This window comes from Microcaecilia unicolor, chromosome 6, assembly GCF_901765095.1.
Source record: "Microcaecilia unicolor chromosome 6, aMicUni1.1, whole genome shotgun sequence".
In the NCBI taxonomy this organism is placed as follows: domain Eukaryota; kingdom Metazoa; phylum Chordata; class Amphibia; order Gymnophiona; family Siphonopidae; genus Microcaecilia; species Microcaecilia unicolor.
Genome location: NC_044036.1, coordinates 2,661,068 through 2,678,002, shown reverse-complemented (window position 1 = coordinate 2,678,002; position 16,935 = coordinate 2,661,068). Strand labels below are relative to the sequence as shown.

The following is a 16,935-nucleotide window of genomic DNA, read 5'->3' as shown; positions in this document are numbered from 1 at the left end:
GTACTATGGTTATTTGATTGAAATGAGAACAATTTCAATAGTTAGAAACAAAAAAGTATATAAAAAAAAGTTACACGGGGTTTTTAAGTCGATGGTGACTTTTTTGTACGTACAACAAACAGCCTGGAAATGTTGCCGTAACAGTTAAGATTTTTCCCTCGTAGACACTACGATACTGCTTTGTTTGGGTGTTTGACTTTAAATCCTAAGCATTCTGGCCAGAGGATCTCTCTCACTCCAGTGAGTCAAGCGGCTGTAGCTGCAATTACCAACCCTCACCTAGATATGAAGACTGGAGAAAGCGGACAGCCTGAAGGCCTTTCAAATTTATTTATTTGTGACATTTATATCCTACATTATCCCAATTGAGTTCAGTGTGGCTTAAAATAAATAGTATATGATGATACCTAACAAAGAATAATACACAAGAAAATAATTTGTTGTAAGAATTCAATTTTACAATACAGTATCATAAACATACTGGGATAGCTATTACTACTACTACTACTTAACATTTCTAAAGCGCTACCAGGGTTACGCAGCGCTGTACAGTTTTAACACAGAAGGACAATCCCTGCTCAAAGAGCTTACAATCTAATGGACAAATGTAGAGTCAGTCAAGTAGGGGTAGTCAATTTGGGGCATTCTCGATTACATGAAAGGTTTAAAGGTTAGGTGCCGAAAGCAATATTGAAGAGGTGGGCTTTGAGCAATGATTTGAAGATGGTTAAGGAGGGGGCTTGGCGTAGGGGTTCAGGAAGTTTATTCCATGCGTAAGGTGATGCGAGGCAGAATGGATGGAGCCTGGAATTGGCGGTGGTGGAGAAGGGTGTTGAGAGGAGGGATTTGTCCTGTGAGCGGAGGTTTCGGGCGGGAACATAAGGGGAGATGAGGGTAGAGAGATGATGAGGTGCTGCAGACTGAGTGCATTTGTAGGTAAGAAGGAGAAGCTATGGATGTTTAACCTTTAGAAAATCTATTATGAAGGAGAAATTGTACATGAAACAAAGAGAAAGTTAATGGTAAATAGAGTAATAACCAATTCAGGTAATAATTGTTTAAGGTATGGTTGTTCTTTTGAGGGTTTGTTTGAATAGGAACAATTTGAGGATTTTGCGGAATCTGGTATATTCCTGTATATTTCTTATTTTGGGTGGTAAGGAGTTTCACCATTTGGTTCCTAGGCAAAGAAACTATCTTGCCTCGTACTTAGTGTTTCTTTGAGGTAAGTTTATTAATGGTATGATTTTAGAAAGTTGACCTGTTTGTAGCACGAAGTAAACGATGTGAAAGAATGGAAAAAAGTGGCTTGTAATTTCATCTGTCCAAACTAGAGTAGCAGGTTTAGATCCAGGGTTCAATTCCAACTTTGCCCACTGAGGCTGTGACCTTGGGCAAGTTATTTCACCCTCTATTAACTTGGGTGTAGCTTAGATTTTAAACCAGTTTGGGCATGGACCTACCAACTAAATATGGTCTTGAGCTTGGATTTTGAAATGGCAAGTAAGTTTTGCTTTAACTTAGTACCCAGGGTACTTTCTTCCCTTGCCAGCTGCTCTGGTAACCTCCCTTCACCTAGGTAGGATGGGAGGAAAGAGATTAAATCTCTTTGTACCGTACTTCGTGTTGCAAAGATTTGCAGCCTGAAATATGGTAGAGGGAAGTCATTAATCAAATGAAAGCGATTAAAGGTGAACAGACAAGTTGTAGACTTGGACTAGCTTGATACAGTTGAGACTCTGAAACTTATCTGTGGTTTGAACGTGTGTTCAACTCATCATCTGATTCTCTTCAGTATTCTGTCGTAAATGACCACCTGTTAGCTTACTGCTTCCATTGCAACTAATAATATGATTGCTCTGTTAATTCTTCACTTCTTTGTACTAATGTTTTTGTTCTTAAAAGCATGAAGTGTTGTACATTTGTACTACTAAGAAGCTTTTGAACTCCTAAGTATTTTTAGTGGCCTGAATTATTAAAATAATCTAATCTGTTTGTCTTTCTTTTCCCTTAATTTTTAATCTAGCTTTGCCGAAGCCGCCAACAGACCTGCTGGTGGCAGAAACAAGTGCTACAAGTGTGACTCTGACTTGGGACTCTGGGAACTTGGAACCCATCTCTTATTATGTTATTCAGTACAAAGCAAAGTCTTCAGAAGGGCAGTTTCAGGAGGTGGACAGTGTGGCTACTACTCGCTACAGCATTGGTGGACTTGGCCCTTTCTCAGAGTATGAGTTCCGGATTATTGCTGTCAACAATATTGGCAGGGGTGCTCCTAGTAGCCTGGTGGAAGCACAGACAGGAGAACAGGCTCCCTCCAGCCCTCCCTTGAAAGTCCAGGCACGCATGCTCAGTGCTAGTACTATGCTTGTGCAATGGGAGCCACCTGAAGAGCCAAATGGGCAGATTCGAGGGTACCGGGTATACTACACCACAGATGCCCATCTGCGCTTTGATATGTGGCAGAAACACAATGTTGATGACAGCCATCTCACCACAGTAGGCAGCCTGATTACAGGGACCACATACAGCATTTGCGTCCTGGCCTTCACATCTGTAGGAGATGGACCTCTCTCTGATGTCATACAGGTCAAAACCCAGCAAGGCGGTATGTAGAAAGGTGTTTATTTTATTTGTATAAAAGGTCTTCCTAGTGTGTTTATCAAAAGGCTAAATAATGGGGTAATTTTATAATTCCCCATATTAATGAAACATATGCATTCACTTTTGAGTATTTGTACACTCTGATTTTCAAAGTAAAAGTGTGCATGTATTTTGCTTTAAATAAAACACCCCCTAAGTTTGGCATGCATAGTTTTTCTGTGGTAATGTGCATAAATGCTAGTATTATGTAACGTGTGCAGTTGCACCATGTTGTATAGAATGACTGAGTTAGTGACTTACAATGTATACATTTTAAATGCCTTTTAAAAAACAAAAAAAAAAAGACTTGTTCATTTGGTACCTGCTGTTCAGCGTATTAGACCTTTTCAGTGTTGGAAGCCCTGCAGAGTTTTAGAGGAGTGATCTAACTTTGAATAAAGCACCACTCATTTCATTTAGGAGATTTCTAGAAGTGCAGAAAACCAGGGAGTTACTACAGCTTTCATAATGAGAAGGGACAGGGTTGTCTTCTAAGGCATGAGTGAGGTGAGGCAGTGGCTTAGGGCACCAAGCCCCAAGGATGCCAAGAGCCTCCCTCACTGGCTGCTTCCTGCCCCCCCCCCCCCCCCCCCAACAACAACACCACACACAAAAGCATGCAGCTCTGTTTTCCCCTCTCTCTCCCTACAGCAGTTCCCTCAGGGTTAAGCAAAATATACTGTATTGGCAGAAGCTAAGCGAATCTTGTTTTTTTTAAATGATATTGGCGCTGTGAGTTATACTATAAATGTAGGAGTGACATTTTGTGGTTGTTTTCTACCCACAAACACCAAAAAAACTCTGATTTGAGGGGGAAAGCAGTTAAGCCGCAGAAGTTAAGTAATCTACCATGCTGTTTTCCCACAGTTCCAGCTCAGCCAACTGATTTTCAAGCCGAGGCCGAGTCTGAAACTAGTATCCAGCTTAGCTGGCTGCAGTCACCCCAGGAACGCATCACCAAATATGAGCTGCTCTATTGGGAGGGTGAGAATGGCAAACAGGTAAGCTGAGTTCTGTCTCCAAGCTAAATACTGAGTACCTGAACATGAGAAGGCAGTTGTGGTAGAAAGGTAACCTGGGCATGGTAGCTTGTTGGACTTGAGCAGAATGGAAAAATGGGGACAAATTACAGTGGTAGTAGTTCAAACTGTCACAAAATGCTTTCACAGCAATGTCCAATGTGCTGTTTGAAAATGATGTACTTTCTTCCCCACTTGTCATACTTGGTGATTTCAACATTCACGTCTCTAATTCAGTTCAGTCCCTTACCAGAGGTTTCTTGACTTTCCTTTCTGACTTCTCACATGTTCAGCACATAGCATCCCCCACTCATATGAGTGGGCCCATCCTAGATTTGTTTGTTACCCCTATTTCTTCTCTTGCGCAGCCTGTGTCCACTTTTCCACTACCTTGGTCTGATCACTCTCTTCTTGTTTTTGGCTGTCCAGTTATGACTTTATCAGAGCCTTTTTCCTCCGGTCCTTGTCTCAAGCGATTGAGGAACCTAAAGTCACTCACACCTGATCACTTTCTTTTTTTGCTGTGATCCTTTTCCACCTGATTTTCTATACCTGGACTTCACTGACCAACTATCCCTCTGGCACACTATAACTTCTTCTACTTTAATAAGGCTGCTCTGTAGAGAACGATAATCCTTTCCATAGCGTCTCGAACATCAATCCAAAGATGAGTGGGTTATGTTCCTCTACCAGCAGCTGGAGATAGAGGTTTAATATATGACATCATGTACAGCCACCTTAACCTCAGTGGTCTATCTCAGCAGGTTGATGGACCTATCTTTTGCAGGTTTAGTTGAGCTGGGGGTCTGGGCTGTCAATGCCAGCCTTATTAGGGTACACCTGGTGGGACTAGATTCCTCCCCCCCCCCCCCCCCCTTCACTGTTTCTTTGCCTCTCTGGCCTGGTTTGATCACACTTCCCATATCCTTGGAAGTTGCTCTCCAGCTCAGCCAAAAAGGGGCTCGAGCTGGGGGTCTTAGCAGTGCTTGACCAGTTTGGGGTACACCTGGTGGTGACTGGTCCCTCCCATACCCCTTTCCTGCCTCTCAGCCCTCCCAGCATGCTGGCATTTTCATCCTCTTCATTGGAACGCCTGCCTCCGGTGACTTTTCTGACACGGTAAGTCTGTGGGGGAACGGTTCGCATGGCACCAGAGGCTGTTCTCCAGCTCCGGTAACTGTTGCCGGAGGGCCCCGTTGAGGGTCTTATGCACTGGGAAGATGTTATTTCCCCTTCTTCTTGCCCAAATGGTTGGTGTGGTACTGCTCCAGTGGTGGTTCCTGTCCAGAGCCTGTGTGGCTTCTCCATTCCCCTCCAGGTTGGGGGGGGGGGGGGGGGGTTCTTTCTAAGTGCTCTCTGCATCTCTGCTCCTTTTTTAGACCCAGGCACTTGTGTCTTGGGAGGGCTCAGTTTCCTTTTTCTCCTGCAGGGGTTGTTTGGTCCCTCCCTTTCCATGGAGGGTCTTTGCTCCTTTTTAGCCTTGGTGGTACTTGACTGAGCAGATCTTCTACAGAGCTTGACAGTCTGCTCTGTCTCTCAGGCAGGCCTGTTTGGGTCCTTCTCTTGCCTTCTGTGCCTTGGTTACCTGGTCATTGTATCTTCGCTGTTCCGGAGGTCACAGCATATCTCAGCCTTACCTCCGCTGGAGTAGTAGCAGGTTCTCCCCTGCGTCCTTCTCTGTGCGTCTGCAGTGTCATTCCCTGTGGTGGTTCTCTTCGGCACCCATTTCTGCACACTTTATTTATTTATTTATTTATTTATTTATTTATTTATTAGGATTTATTTACCGCCTTTTGAAGGAATTCACTGAAGTCGGTGTACAGTAAGAATAGATCAAACTTGAGCAATAGGCAATTAGAGCAGTAAACATATTTGAACAACAGTACAAAGTATGGTATGGTATACTATTTGCAATGATTTTTTATTTTTTATTTTTATTACATTTGTACCCCACGCTTTCCCACTCATGGCAGGCTCAATGCGGCAGGCAATGGAGGGTTAAGTGACTTGCCCAGAGTCACAAGGAGCTACCTGTGCCAGGAATAGAACTCAGTTCCTCAGTTCCCCAGGACCAAAGTCCACCACCCTAACCACTAGGCCACTCCTCCACTCCATGATAGCACAATATGTGCTAGAACATTATAATTGGTAGTGAAGGTTAAGGCAAAGTTGTAACATATAGATGAGTAAGAAAGTAGGAAGAATTAGAAAGTAAGGTGATTGATTTGAAGAAAGTTGCACGTGAGGTCAGAGAGATGGTTAAATATTATCTCAGCTAGGGTAGGAGTGGATAAACATGTCCCGCTGCAGTATGTGCAACCCGAGTCAATCCTTGTGTGTGTGAGTGAGACTAACAAGTTAGTTAGTTCTTCCATTATAGGCTTGGTTGAAGAGCCAAGCTTTCACCTGCTTCCTGAAGTAGAGGTAGTCTTGTGTTAAGCGGAGCCTTTCTGACAATGCATTCCAGAGTGTGGGGGCTACTCCGGAGAAGGCTCGCTTGCGGGTATCACATCGTGTGATGTCTTTTGGAGAGGGTGTAGTTAGTGAAAGTCCTTGGGATGACATTAGTGTTCTTGGCAGTTTGTGGAGGATCATCCTATTCTTCAGATACTCAGGGCCTTGAAGATCAGACATAGAGTTTTAAATTTAGCCCTGTATTGTACTTGTAGCCAATGAAGTTTTTGCAAAAATGGTGTGATGTCACGTCGCTTGCAACCTTCTATGAGTTTTGCTGCTGCATTCTGAATCAACTGGAACTGGTGCAGGCCCTTTGTAGTCAGACCATTGTATAGTGCATTGCAGTAATCCAGTCTTGATGTTACCATGGCATGCACAACTGGGATAAGATTTACCTTCTTGATGTAAGGAGAGAGGCAGCATAGCTGTCGCAAATAGTAGAAGCAGCTCTTGAAGGTTGCTTGGATTTGGGGAATCAGAGTAAGTGTTGAATCTGTGTTCCAAGGTTCCTGACTTGTGATTTGAGGGGGAGTTCATACTTCCCAAAAGGGATTTTGATGTCAGGTATGTATCCACTTGTGTTAGGGACCCAGAGAAGCTCGTTTTTACTTGGCTTCAGGCAAAGTTTGTTGTGTTTAGCCCATTTTTGAATTGATGTTAGACAAGTGATCAGTTTATTCAAGGCTGTAGGTAAGTCAGGTTCAATGGATATGAGTAGCTGCACATCATCCGCATAGATGTAGAACTGAGTGTCCGTTGACCGAATCAGCTCAGCTAGTGGCTTGAGGTAGATATTGAACAGAATAGGTGACAGTATCGATACTTGTGGTACCCCGCAGGTCAGTGTCCACCACGGTGGTGATGAGTTGCTGCCACTCATTATGGATTGTTGCCTGTCTGATAGGATCTGAACCAGGCAAGTACTGTTCCATTGATACTGTCAGTTGTGCTAGCAAGAAAGTACTGTTCCATTGATACTGTCAGTTGTGCTAGCAAGATACCATGATCCACAGTGTCAAAAGCTGCTGAGAAATCTAGCAGTACTAACATCGAGGCAAATCCCTTGTCTCGGTTTCTGTGAAGATCATCTAGCAGGGATACGAGGACCGTTTCTGTTCCATAACCAGGTCTGAATCCAGATTGACATGGATCTAGCCAGTTACTCTTTTCTAGCCATTCATTAAGTTGAACACAGACTGTTTGTTCTATGAGTTTCCCTAGAAATGGGATGTTGGATACTGGCCTGTAATTTTCAAGTTTGTCCTGGTCAAGGTTGCTGCTGTTCAGCAGAGGGCGAACCACTGCCCTTTTTAATGCTGTTGGTAGATGCCCATTAGAAAGAGAGGTGTTCAGAATTTTTGTGGCGCCATCTATAAGGCCCATACTTGCCTGCTGCACTATCTTTGATGGGCAGGGATTGAGGGAGCAGGTAGTTGGTCAAAGGTCTCTTAGGATTTTGTCAAGGCTCTCCTTTGTCATTAGGTTAAAAGTGTTCCATCTGTCTGTTAGGAGGGGGCGAATTTGTGCACCCCTGGTTGACTGGTTGGGCACTGGGTGGGATTGCCTGTAAATCCTAGTGGAGACTTTAAATGTTGTTGGCAAAATATGCAGCAAAATCATTGCAGTTCAGTTTAGACTGGGCAGGCTGGTTTTGTTGTGGGGGTTGCAGTAGACTGTTTACTATAATGAACAGCTGCTTGGTTGAATTGGTAGCCTGTGCAGTGCATTGAGAGAAATACTGTTTTTTGGTTGCTGTTAAGGATTGGTGGTACTTTGCCTTGGTGGTACTTTGCCATGCGCTTCCTGCACCATCTCCTTTCCAGTTTTCGTCCTTCGCGTTTAAGGATCCGAAGTTCTGGATAAAACCAAGGTGAGTGTTTGTGAGTGGGACATAAGACCTTTTTTAGTGGTTCTGTTTTCTCTAAGGTCTTGGTTAGGTATGTATTCCAGATGTCAACTTGTTCTGCCACTATTGTCTTTTCATCTACATGCGGATAGTCCAAGGCCTCTAGGAAATTCTCAGTGGTCAGCTTCTTTTTTGTCTCTGGTCTCCTTCCAAACTCTGGGAGGTGCCATTTGTTTCAGGTGGTTACTTTGGGAGAATTTAATTAAAAAATGGTCTGACCATGATAGGGGTGTTATTTCAATACTGTTATCCCAGAATTCTGGGATATCCACCCCTTTGTAGAATACCAGGTCTAGTATGTGACCCTTTTCGTGGGTTGGAGAGTTGATCAACTATGTAAATCCTAGTGCTGTCATCGTATCCAGAAAGGCAGCTGTGATGGTATCTGGGGTTTTGATGTGTAGATTGAAGTCTCCCATGATCACCAGCCTAGGCTAATAAAGGGTCACTTGAGTAATCAGTTGTTACGAGGTAAATCATGAGCAGCCAGATTGGCTTCTCCTCTTCAAGTTGGATTAAAAGAGATTCTGATCCATGTAGCTGGGGGATGGATATTCTGCGCAATTTGATTGTGTCCCGAATCAATACTGCTACCCCTCCACCCTGTCTTCCTGGTCTTGGTTGATGTTGGATGTTGAAACCTGTTGGGCATAGTTCAGCCAGTGGTAAACCCCAACTTTCATCTAGCCAGGTTTCACTTATTCCTAGGATGTCAAGATGCTGTTCATTTATGGCATCGTTGATCACCAAGAATTTCTTTGCAGCTGATCTGGCATTCACCAGTCCTATAGCTTCCAGAGGTGGTCTGGGGGTGCTGTGGGTAGCTTTGGTGTGACAATGAGGTGATCTTTTAAGTACTGTTATGTAGATGTTTGACCTCTTGCACTTTTGCCTTCTCTTTGGTTTGTGGGGGTTATGGTTTCCTCTCCCACATACCACTGGGATGCTTGCATGACACATTTTTGTGTCAGAAGCTAGTTAGGCAAAAGTTCATTGGGTGGCGCTGCAATCCACTCTTTGGAGTACACCCTGTAGATCATAAGTCTTCCTAGTTGGCAATGTAGGGTTAAGGCTTTAATAGCTGAAAGAACAGACCTTTTAAAGTTGTAAATTCAGACCAGGCCTGTGAGATCAAAGTCTTCCATCAAATAGAGAAACAAATGGCTGCACTTAGCATTTCTATGTGGTGATTAGGTTTCCTTTAGTTTTAAGGAATCTAAAAGATTTGGAGTTATAAAAGTAGATTATGTAGTTAAAATACATTTTTGTAACTCACAGATTGCAGGTATGAACTTTAGAGTTTCTGATTCTGATGTCCTTGGATAGTCCAATTGATGCAGGTTGCTGTAGGCGTTTTCTTCCAGAGGAAGGATATATGTAATTAAGGATCCAGCTCCAATCTCAGAGCATGAGGAGGGTTATTTAGGGGAGATAAAATTTCCTTTCTCCAGCCAAAAATACATGGAAGAAGTTCCGAGTAAAATTGAGGACTGGTACCTCAACACAGACTGAGCAGACTAGTGCTGCTCATTGAGCATGTCCTGGCTGCTGATCTGACCATGCGCCTGATTTTGCTCAGCCTCTGTTCTGCTGTCTGGTGACGGCTTTGCCCGAAGGCCTGAACCTAGTTCCAGCTCTGGCAGTCGCACTGGTCTGCATCTGGCCTCAACCATCCAGGGTGGCCTTCCTCTGGTGTTTTTCAGCAGGCCTGTCCTTCCTCCAGTTGGCCATCATGTTGCTCTAGAAGCAATGTGATCTTAGATTCCCTACTGGAAGAATTGTTCAGGCAGTGGGTGATGGAACCGACGCGGGATGGAGCTGTTCTGGACCTGGTCCTTACGAATGGAGAGTACGTTTCTGACATCAAGGTGGCGGACCATTTGGCATCTAGTGATCATCGTATGGTATGGTTCCTTATTAAAACAGAAGAGAGGGCTCACTCGAGATTGAAGGTCCTGGATTTCAAAGGAACTAACTTTGCCGAGATGGGGGAATTTCTCAAGGAACAGTTAGCGGGAAGGGAACAGCTGAAGGATGTAGAACAGCAATGGATGAGACTGAAAGGAGCTATATTAAAGGCAACTAACCTTTATGTTAGAAAAGTACATAAAAGTAAGAGGAAAAGAAGGCCTCTCTGGTACTCGAATGTAGTAGCCGAAAAGATAAGGGAAGGAGGCTAGCCTTTGCATGTTATAAGATGACTCAGAAAGATGAAGATAGGAGAGAATACCTAAATAAACGAAGAGAAGCTGGAAAAGCTATCAGGAAAGCGAAGCAGCAAATGGAGGAAAAGATAGGTAATACGGTAAAATTGGGGAACAAGACCTTTTTCAGATATGTAAGTGACAAGAGGAAGTGCCATAATAGTATTGTGAGGCTCAAAGCTGAAGGGAGAGAAATATGTGGAAGATAATGGTAAAGCTGTGAACTGCTTAATGATTACTTTAGCTCTGTGTTCACGAATGAAAAACCAGGGGGTAGGGCTGCAGAAAGCAAAGGCTAAAGGGGATGTTTGTATGGTAGACCAAGACCCGTTTACGGAGGACTGTGTTCGTGAGGGGCTTGCCAAACTAAAAGTAGACAGAGCGATGGGGCCTGATGGGATACATCCGAGGGTGATTAAGGAACTCTGAGAAGATCTGTTGGCTCCACTGACTGACCTCTTCAGTGCTTCCTTAGAAACTGGAGTGGTCCTGGTGGACTGGAGAAGGGTGGATGTTGTTCCTTTGCACAAGAGTGTAGGTAAGGAATTACAGACCTGTCAGTCTGACCTTGGTGGTGAGTAAGCTAATGGAAACGCTTCTAAAGAAGAGGATTGTGACATTTCTTGAACTACATAGAATGCGGGACCCGAGGCAGCATGGCTTCACTAGTGGCAGGTTGTATCAGACGAATCTGACTGTCTTTTTTGACTGGGTGACCAAACAGTTGCATGTGGGAGGGGCGCTTGATGTGGTATACTTGGATTTCAGCAAAGCCTTTGATACGGTTCCGCACAGGCGACTGATGAATAAATTGAGTGCCCTCAGTGTGGGACCTAGAGTAACTGATTGGTTAAAAAATTGGTTGAATGGTAGGAGACAGAGTGTGGTGGTAAATGGAGCTTGCTCTGAAGAAAAGGATGTAGTCAGTGGAGTCCCGCAGGGATCGGTCCCAGGGCTGGCTTTTTTTAACGTCTTTGTGAGCGATATTGCGGAAGGGCTGTCTGGTAAGGTTTCTCTTTGTGGATGATACTAAACTCAGGGTGGACACCCTGGAGGGTGTGAATGACATGAGGAAGGACCTAGCGAAGCTGGGGGAATGGACCGATATTTGGCAACTAAGGTTTAATCCCAAAAAATGCAGGGTCATGCACTTGGGTCGCAAAAATCCGAGGGAACGGTACAGTATAGGGGGTGTAGTGCTTCAGTGTGTGAAGGAAGAGTGGAACTTGGGGGTGATTGGGTCTGACGACCTTAAAGCTTTCAAACAGGTAGAAAAAGCAACGGCCAAAGCCAGAAGGATGCTTGGGTGCATAAAGAGAGGCATGACCAGCAGGAAAAAGGAGGTGATAGTGCCGTTGTATAAGTCTCTGGTGAGGCCTCATTTGGAGTACTACGTGCAGTTCTGGAGACCGCACCTACGGAAAGATATAAACAGGATGGAGTTGGTCCAGAGGGCGGGTACGTAATTAGTAAGCGGTCTTGAATGCTTATGAACCTCAACATGTATATGCTGAAAGAGAGGAGGGAGAGAGGAGACACGATAGAGAGGTTTAAATATCTCAAGGGCGATCAAGGGTAAAAGGAGCGATCAAGGAAGACAAAGACGTAGCAGAGAGATTGAATGAATTCTTTGCTTCGGTCTTCACCAAGGAAGATTTGGGTGGGATACCGGTGTCGGAAACGATATTTCAAGCGGACGAGTCGGAGAAACTTACTGACTTCACGGTAAACCTGGAGGACGTAATGGGGCAGTTCAGCAAACTGAAGAGTAGCAAATCTCCTGTACCAGATGGTATTCATCCTAGAATACTGATAGAACTGAAAAATGAGCTTGCGGAGCTACTGCTAGTGATATGCAATTTATCCTTAAAATCGAGCGTGGTACTGGAAGATTGGAGGGTGGCCAATGTAGCGCCCATTTTTTAAAAAGGTTCCAGGGGAGATCCAGGAAATTATAGACCGGTGAGTCTGACGTCGGTGCCAGGGAAAATGGTAGAGGCTATTATTAAAAATAAAATTACAGAGCACATCCAAGGACATGGATTACTAAGACCGAGTCAGCACGGCTTTTGTGTGGGGAAATCTTGCCTGACCAATTTACTTCAATTCTTTGAAGGAGTAAACAAACATGTGGACAAAGGGGAGTCGGTTGATATTGTATATCTGGATTTTCAAAAGGCGTTTGACAAGGTACCTCATGAAAGGCTACAGAGGAAATTGGAGGGTCATGGGATAGGAGGAAAAGTCCTATTGTGGATTAAAAACTGGTTGAAGGATAGGAAACAGAGAGTGGGGTTAAATGGGCAGTATTCACAATGGAGAAGGGTAGTTAGTGGGGTTCCTTAGGGGTCTGTGCTAGGACCGCTGCTTTTTAATATATTTATAAATGATTTAGAGATGGGAGTAACTAGCGAGGTAATTAAATTTGCTGATGACACAAAGTTATTGAAAGTCGTGAACTCGCGACAGGATTGTGAAAAATTTCAGAAGGACCTTATGAGACTGGGAGACTGGGCGGCTAGATGGCAGATGACGTTTAATGTGAGCAAGTGCAAGGTAATGCATGTGGGGAAAAAAGAACTCGAATTATAGCTACGTCATGCAAGGTTCCACGTTAGGAGTTACGGACCAAGAAAGGGATCTGGGTGTCGTCGTCAATACACTGAAACCTTCTGCTCAGTGTGCTGCTGCGGCTCTGAAAGCGAATAGAATGTTGGGTATTATTAGTAAAGGTATGGAAAACAGGTGTGAGGATGTTATAATGCCATTATATCGCTTGAGTATTGTGTTCAATTCTGGTCGCCGCATCTCAAGAAAGATATAGTGGAACTGAAGGTGCGGGGATGGGACGTCTGTTCACGCTTTCCAAAAATACTAGGACTAGGGGGCATGCAATGAAACTACAATGTAGTAAATTTAAAACAAATCGGAGAAAATGTTTCTTCACCCTGGAATTCTTTGCCGGAGAACGTGGTGAAGGGGTTAGACGGTTTCCTAATGGACAAGTCCATAAACCGCTACTAAATGGACAACTAAGAAAATGTTCCACTCCATATGGAAACTCAAAAGAATAAAATCTTTCTTCCCAAGAGCCATTTTTCGAAACCTGGTACAATCACTGGTATTAAGTCACTTGGACTATTGCAATACACTCTATGCTGGCTATAAAGAACAGACAATCAAGAAACTTCAAACAGCACAGAATATACCGCAGCCAGTCTCATATTTGGAAAAACAAAATACGAAATTGCAAAACCCTTAAGAAAGAAACTACACTGGCTCCCACTTAAAGAGCGTATCACGTTCAAGATCTGCACGACGGTTCATAAAATCATTTACGGAGATGCCCCGACTTACATGTTAGACCTTGTGGGACCTACCAACAAGAAATGCTAAAAGATCCTCCCACACCTTTCTTTACCTACACTTCCCTAGCTCTAAAGGAGTAAAATACAAACTAACACACGCAACCAGCTTTTCCTACAAAAGTACGCAATTGTGGAATTCACTCCCAAAGCACTTGAAAACGATTAACGAACTGACCAACTTCTGCAAATCCCTGAAAACCTACCTATTTAACAAGGCCTACCAGGAGAACCCATAACTATCTATGAAACAACACCTGTCTACCTTTACTCAGAATGTATCTTTCTATTACTGATTGACCAAATCTTCTTGTTTTCCTTGACTTCTGTATAACACCAACTGTACTCTCTGTCCTGGTATGGTGATGCCATAACAGGTCTCTGTAAGCCACATTGAGCCTGCAAATAGGTGGGAAAATGTGGGATACAAGTGCAATAAATAAAAAATAAAAAAAACAAAATTATATCAAATCCTTGGCCAATACCAGAATAAGCAGATATTAAACATATCAGCAAACACAGATCATAAGAAAATCAACCTACTTTGAACATAAAATTATTAAAATTATTACTCTATTTACCATTAACTTTCTCTTTGCTTCATGTACAATTTCTTATTCATAATAGATTTTCTAAATTTAAATATCCATAGCTATCCCAGTATGTTATTGTATTGCAAAATTGGATTCTTACAACAAATTACTTTCTTATGGATTAGTTTTTGTTATGTATCCTATACTGTTTGTTGTAAACCACATTGAACTCAGACTTGTTAGCGATAATGTGAGATATAAATGTCACAAATAAATAAAATACCTTTTACAGAAAGAAATTGTTGAAATAAACATTTCTTCAAAACCTTCCTAAATATAAGATAATTCGACTCAAAATGAAAAGCAACTGGTAATAAATTCCAGATTGCAGAAGCTTGATATGAAACTGATGACGTCAGAAAACCATAATGTTTAACTGCTTTTAGAGTCGGAAAACTGAGTAACTTTTGATTACATAGCACATAAAATTGACTCACTTGCTGCCAACTCTGTCAGGGGTATGAGATATGATGAAAATTGTCCATATAAGATTTTAAATTTAGCCCTTGCCTCTTATCAAGTAACCAAGTAGCAGTGGGGAAGCTCTGTCTTAATGATGAGCACCAAATATAAGTCGTGCTTCATTGACACCAACTCTTCTCGCCTGTAAGATTTTGTGCCACCTTATGGGCTGTTTTAGCCACAAGTCTGACACCTTGTCTCTCCTAGCTGAGGATATAGCTCAGGCTTTCAAGAGTAAACTTGCCTCTATTTGCGCTTCTCTTCCTCCCTTGCTGTCTCCCATTTTAGAGCCCAACACTCTCCAGAAGTTGCTGCTTTCTAGTTCATTTTCCACCTTTCAGCATCCTACTCAGTCTGAACTTTCCAAACTTATCCTTTCTGTGCGTTCCTCTAGGCCCCATCAGATTCACTTCCTTCCGCTTTCTTTAAGCAGGTACACATCGGTGTAGCAGGCAGGCTCTGTCCTATCCTGGTTCCGTTCTTATCTGCCGTCACTTGCTATGTTACAGAAAGAAGTTACCGTGTGTACTGGTCTAATGCTATATTTCCACTTCTTACAATATTTCCTGTGGAGTTCCTCAGGGCTCAGTCCTGGGCTATCTTTCTAGCACCTCTTGCTTTGCTAATTCATTCTGTTAGTACTCGCATTTTCTTCTATGCTGACGATATTCAGTTGCTCTTTCCTATTTGCTGTGGAAAACCTCACATTATCACTGACGTTTCTTGTATATTTGATAAAATTGCTGGCTAGCTGTCCACTAATGGGTTGAAAATGCTTCTAAGACTATTTTTCTTTTATGTTTCAACGTTTTTTATTGATGACAAGTCAAGAAGTACAAATCCACCTCAGCACAGTGATTTCATTACAATATTGCCTCACTTACAGTAGTAATACAACAGATATACCGCACTGCTTACAGTCATCAAACGTTTTACATTTTCCCCCCTTCCCCCAACTGTGCCTTGTTCCAACAGTTTTTATGAAAAATAGTATTACTTTAACATCTAAACAAAACAGTTTGAAAGACATAAATACATTGAACCATCTTCTGAAGTCCCCCCCCCCCCATATCTCTCCCTCCCTCCTTTCTCCCCTGTTTAGGTGGTATCATTCTTATTGATGACACTTCAGAAGCAACATCACACTCCACCGTCCGAACACCCAGGAGAACATTCTTGAGTGTGTTATCAAGAGAAACAATATGCTACTTACAGTCAGCAAAACTCTATCCATTAGATCCCCCCCCCTCACGCCCTCCATTTAAGTCCCAACCTTTGACATTTTCACCATATATGTCCCCCCAACTGAACAGACCGAACTCTGTAACATATAACACTAAACTTCATTATTATTCATATGGCTTAAAATCTGCGTCCTCCTCCCTTTCCCTTTGAACCATATGAAGCCTAAAACAAATTATACCTGTTACAGCCTTCCCTCCAAGTATTCCTATAGGCTGCTCCCAAATAACAGGTCTGCCCTCTCGCCAGGGCACCTCCTTCAATACTCTGTATCTTATGAGAACTTGTCCGAGGCTAATAATATCGCCCTTAAGATTACCCCTAATCACATTGCCCACTCATCCCCTCCCTCGCCACCCCTCCCCAAAACTAGAAAGAAAGAAAAGAAGAGGGGGAAAAAAAAATCAGAAACGATTCAATATAGAGCTGCGTGCTCTTGGCGACAATGTCTGTATATAGGGTTCCCAAATCTCCATAAAGGCTTTTCGTTTCTTCGGGGAGGAACCCACCACCCTACGCTCTTGTAACAGTAATTCATGCAATCGGTTCCTCCAGTGCCAATAATCTGGAGCCTCCTTCTGCATCCACATGAGCATAATCAGTTTCTTCCCTATAATGCCTGCTTTACGAAGAAATTGTCTACCCCCCCTCGTTTGCTGAGTGAAAACTTCATATCTATCTAACAAAAACCCCATTGGAGAAGAGACCACTCTACCCTGTACAACCGATTCTGTAAATTTTATAATTTGCCCCCAAAAAAGTTTAATCTTTGGACACTCCCAGAGAGAGTGAAACCAAGTACTCTCTCCCCTGCCACACTTCGAACATAATGGATCTGTGACCCCTCCAAATCTAAATAATTGGAGTTTAGTCATGTATGCTCTATGTAGTATACGATATTGACACTCTCGCATAGCAGCATTGCATGACAAAGTGGGTATACGAGCTGTCAGTTGTGGAAAGTTCAAGATTAAGTTTGGTCGCCGCAGATCATTAACCCAGCGTTGCGTTATCACCCCTGTATCCTTCCCATCACCGGGGGGC

The 16,935-nt window shown here is 43.1% G+C and overlaps 1 protein-coding gene across 1 annotated transcript in view; it reads left to right on the top strand.

Moving 5' to 3' along the window:
• The window catches only part of PTPRF (protein tyrosine phosphatase receptor type F), a 1,045,343-nt gene that overhangs the window by 569,913 nt on the left and 458,495 nt on the right, over positions 1 to 16,935 (top strand). The window contains 2 exon segments of the mRNA XM_030205921.1: positions 2,027 to 2,608; positions 3,511 to 3,644. Of these exon segments, the coding sequence (XP_030061781.1) occupies positions 2,027 to 2,608; positions 3,511 to 3,644 (716 nt within the window).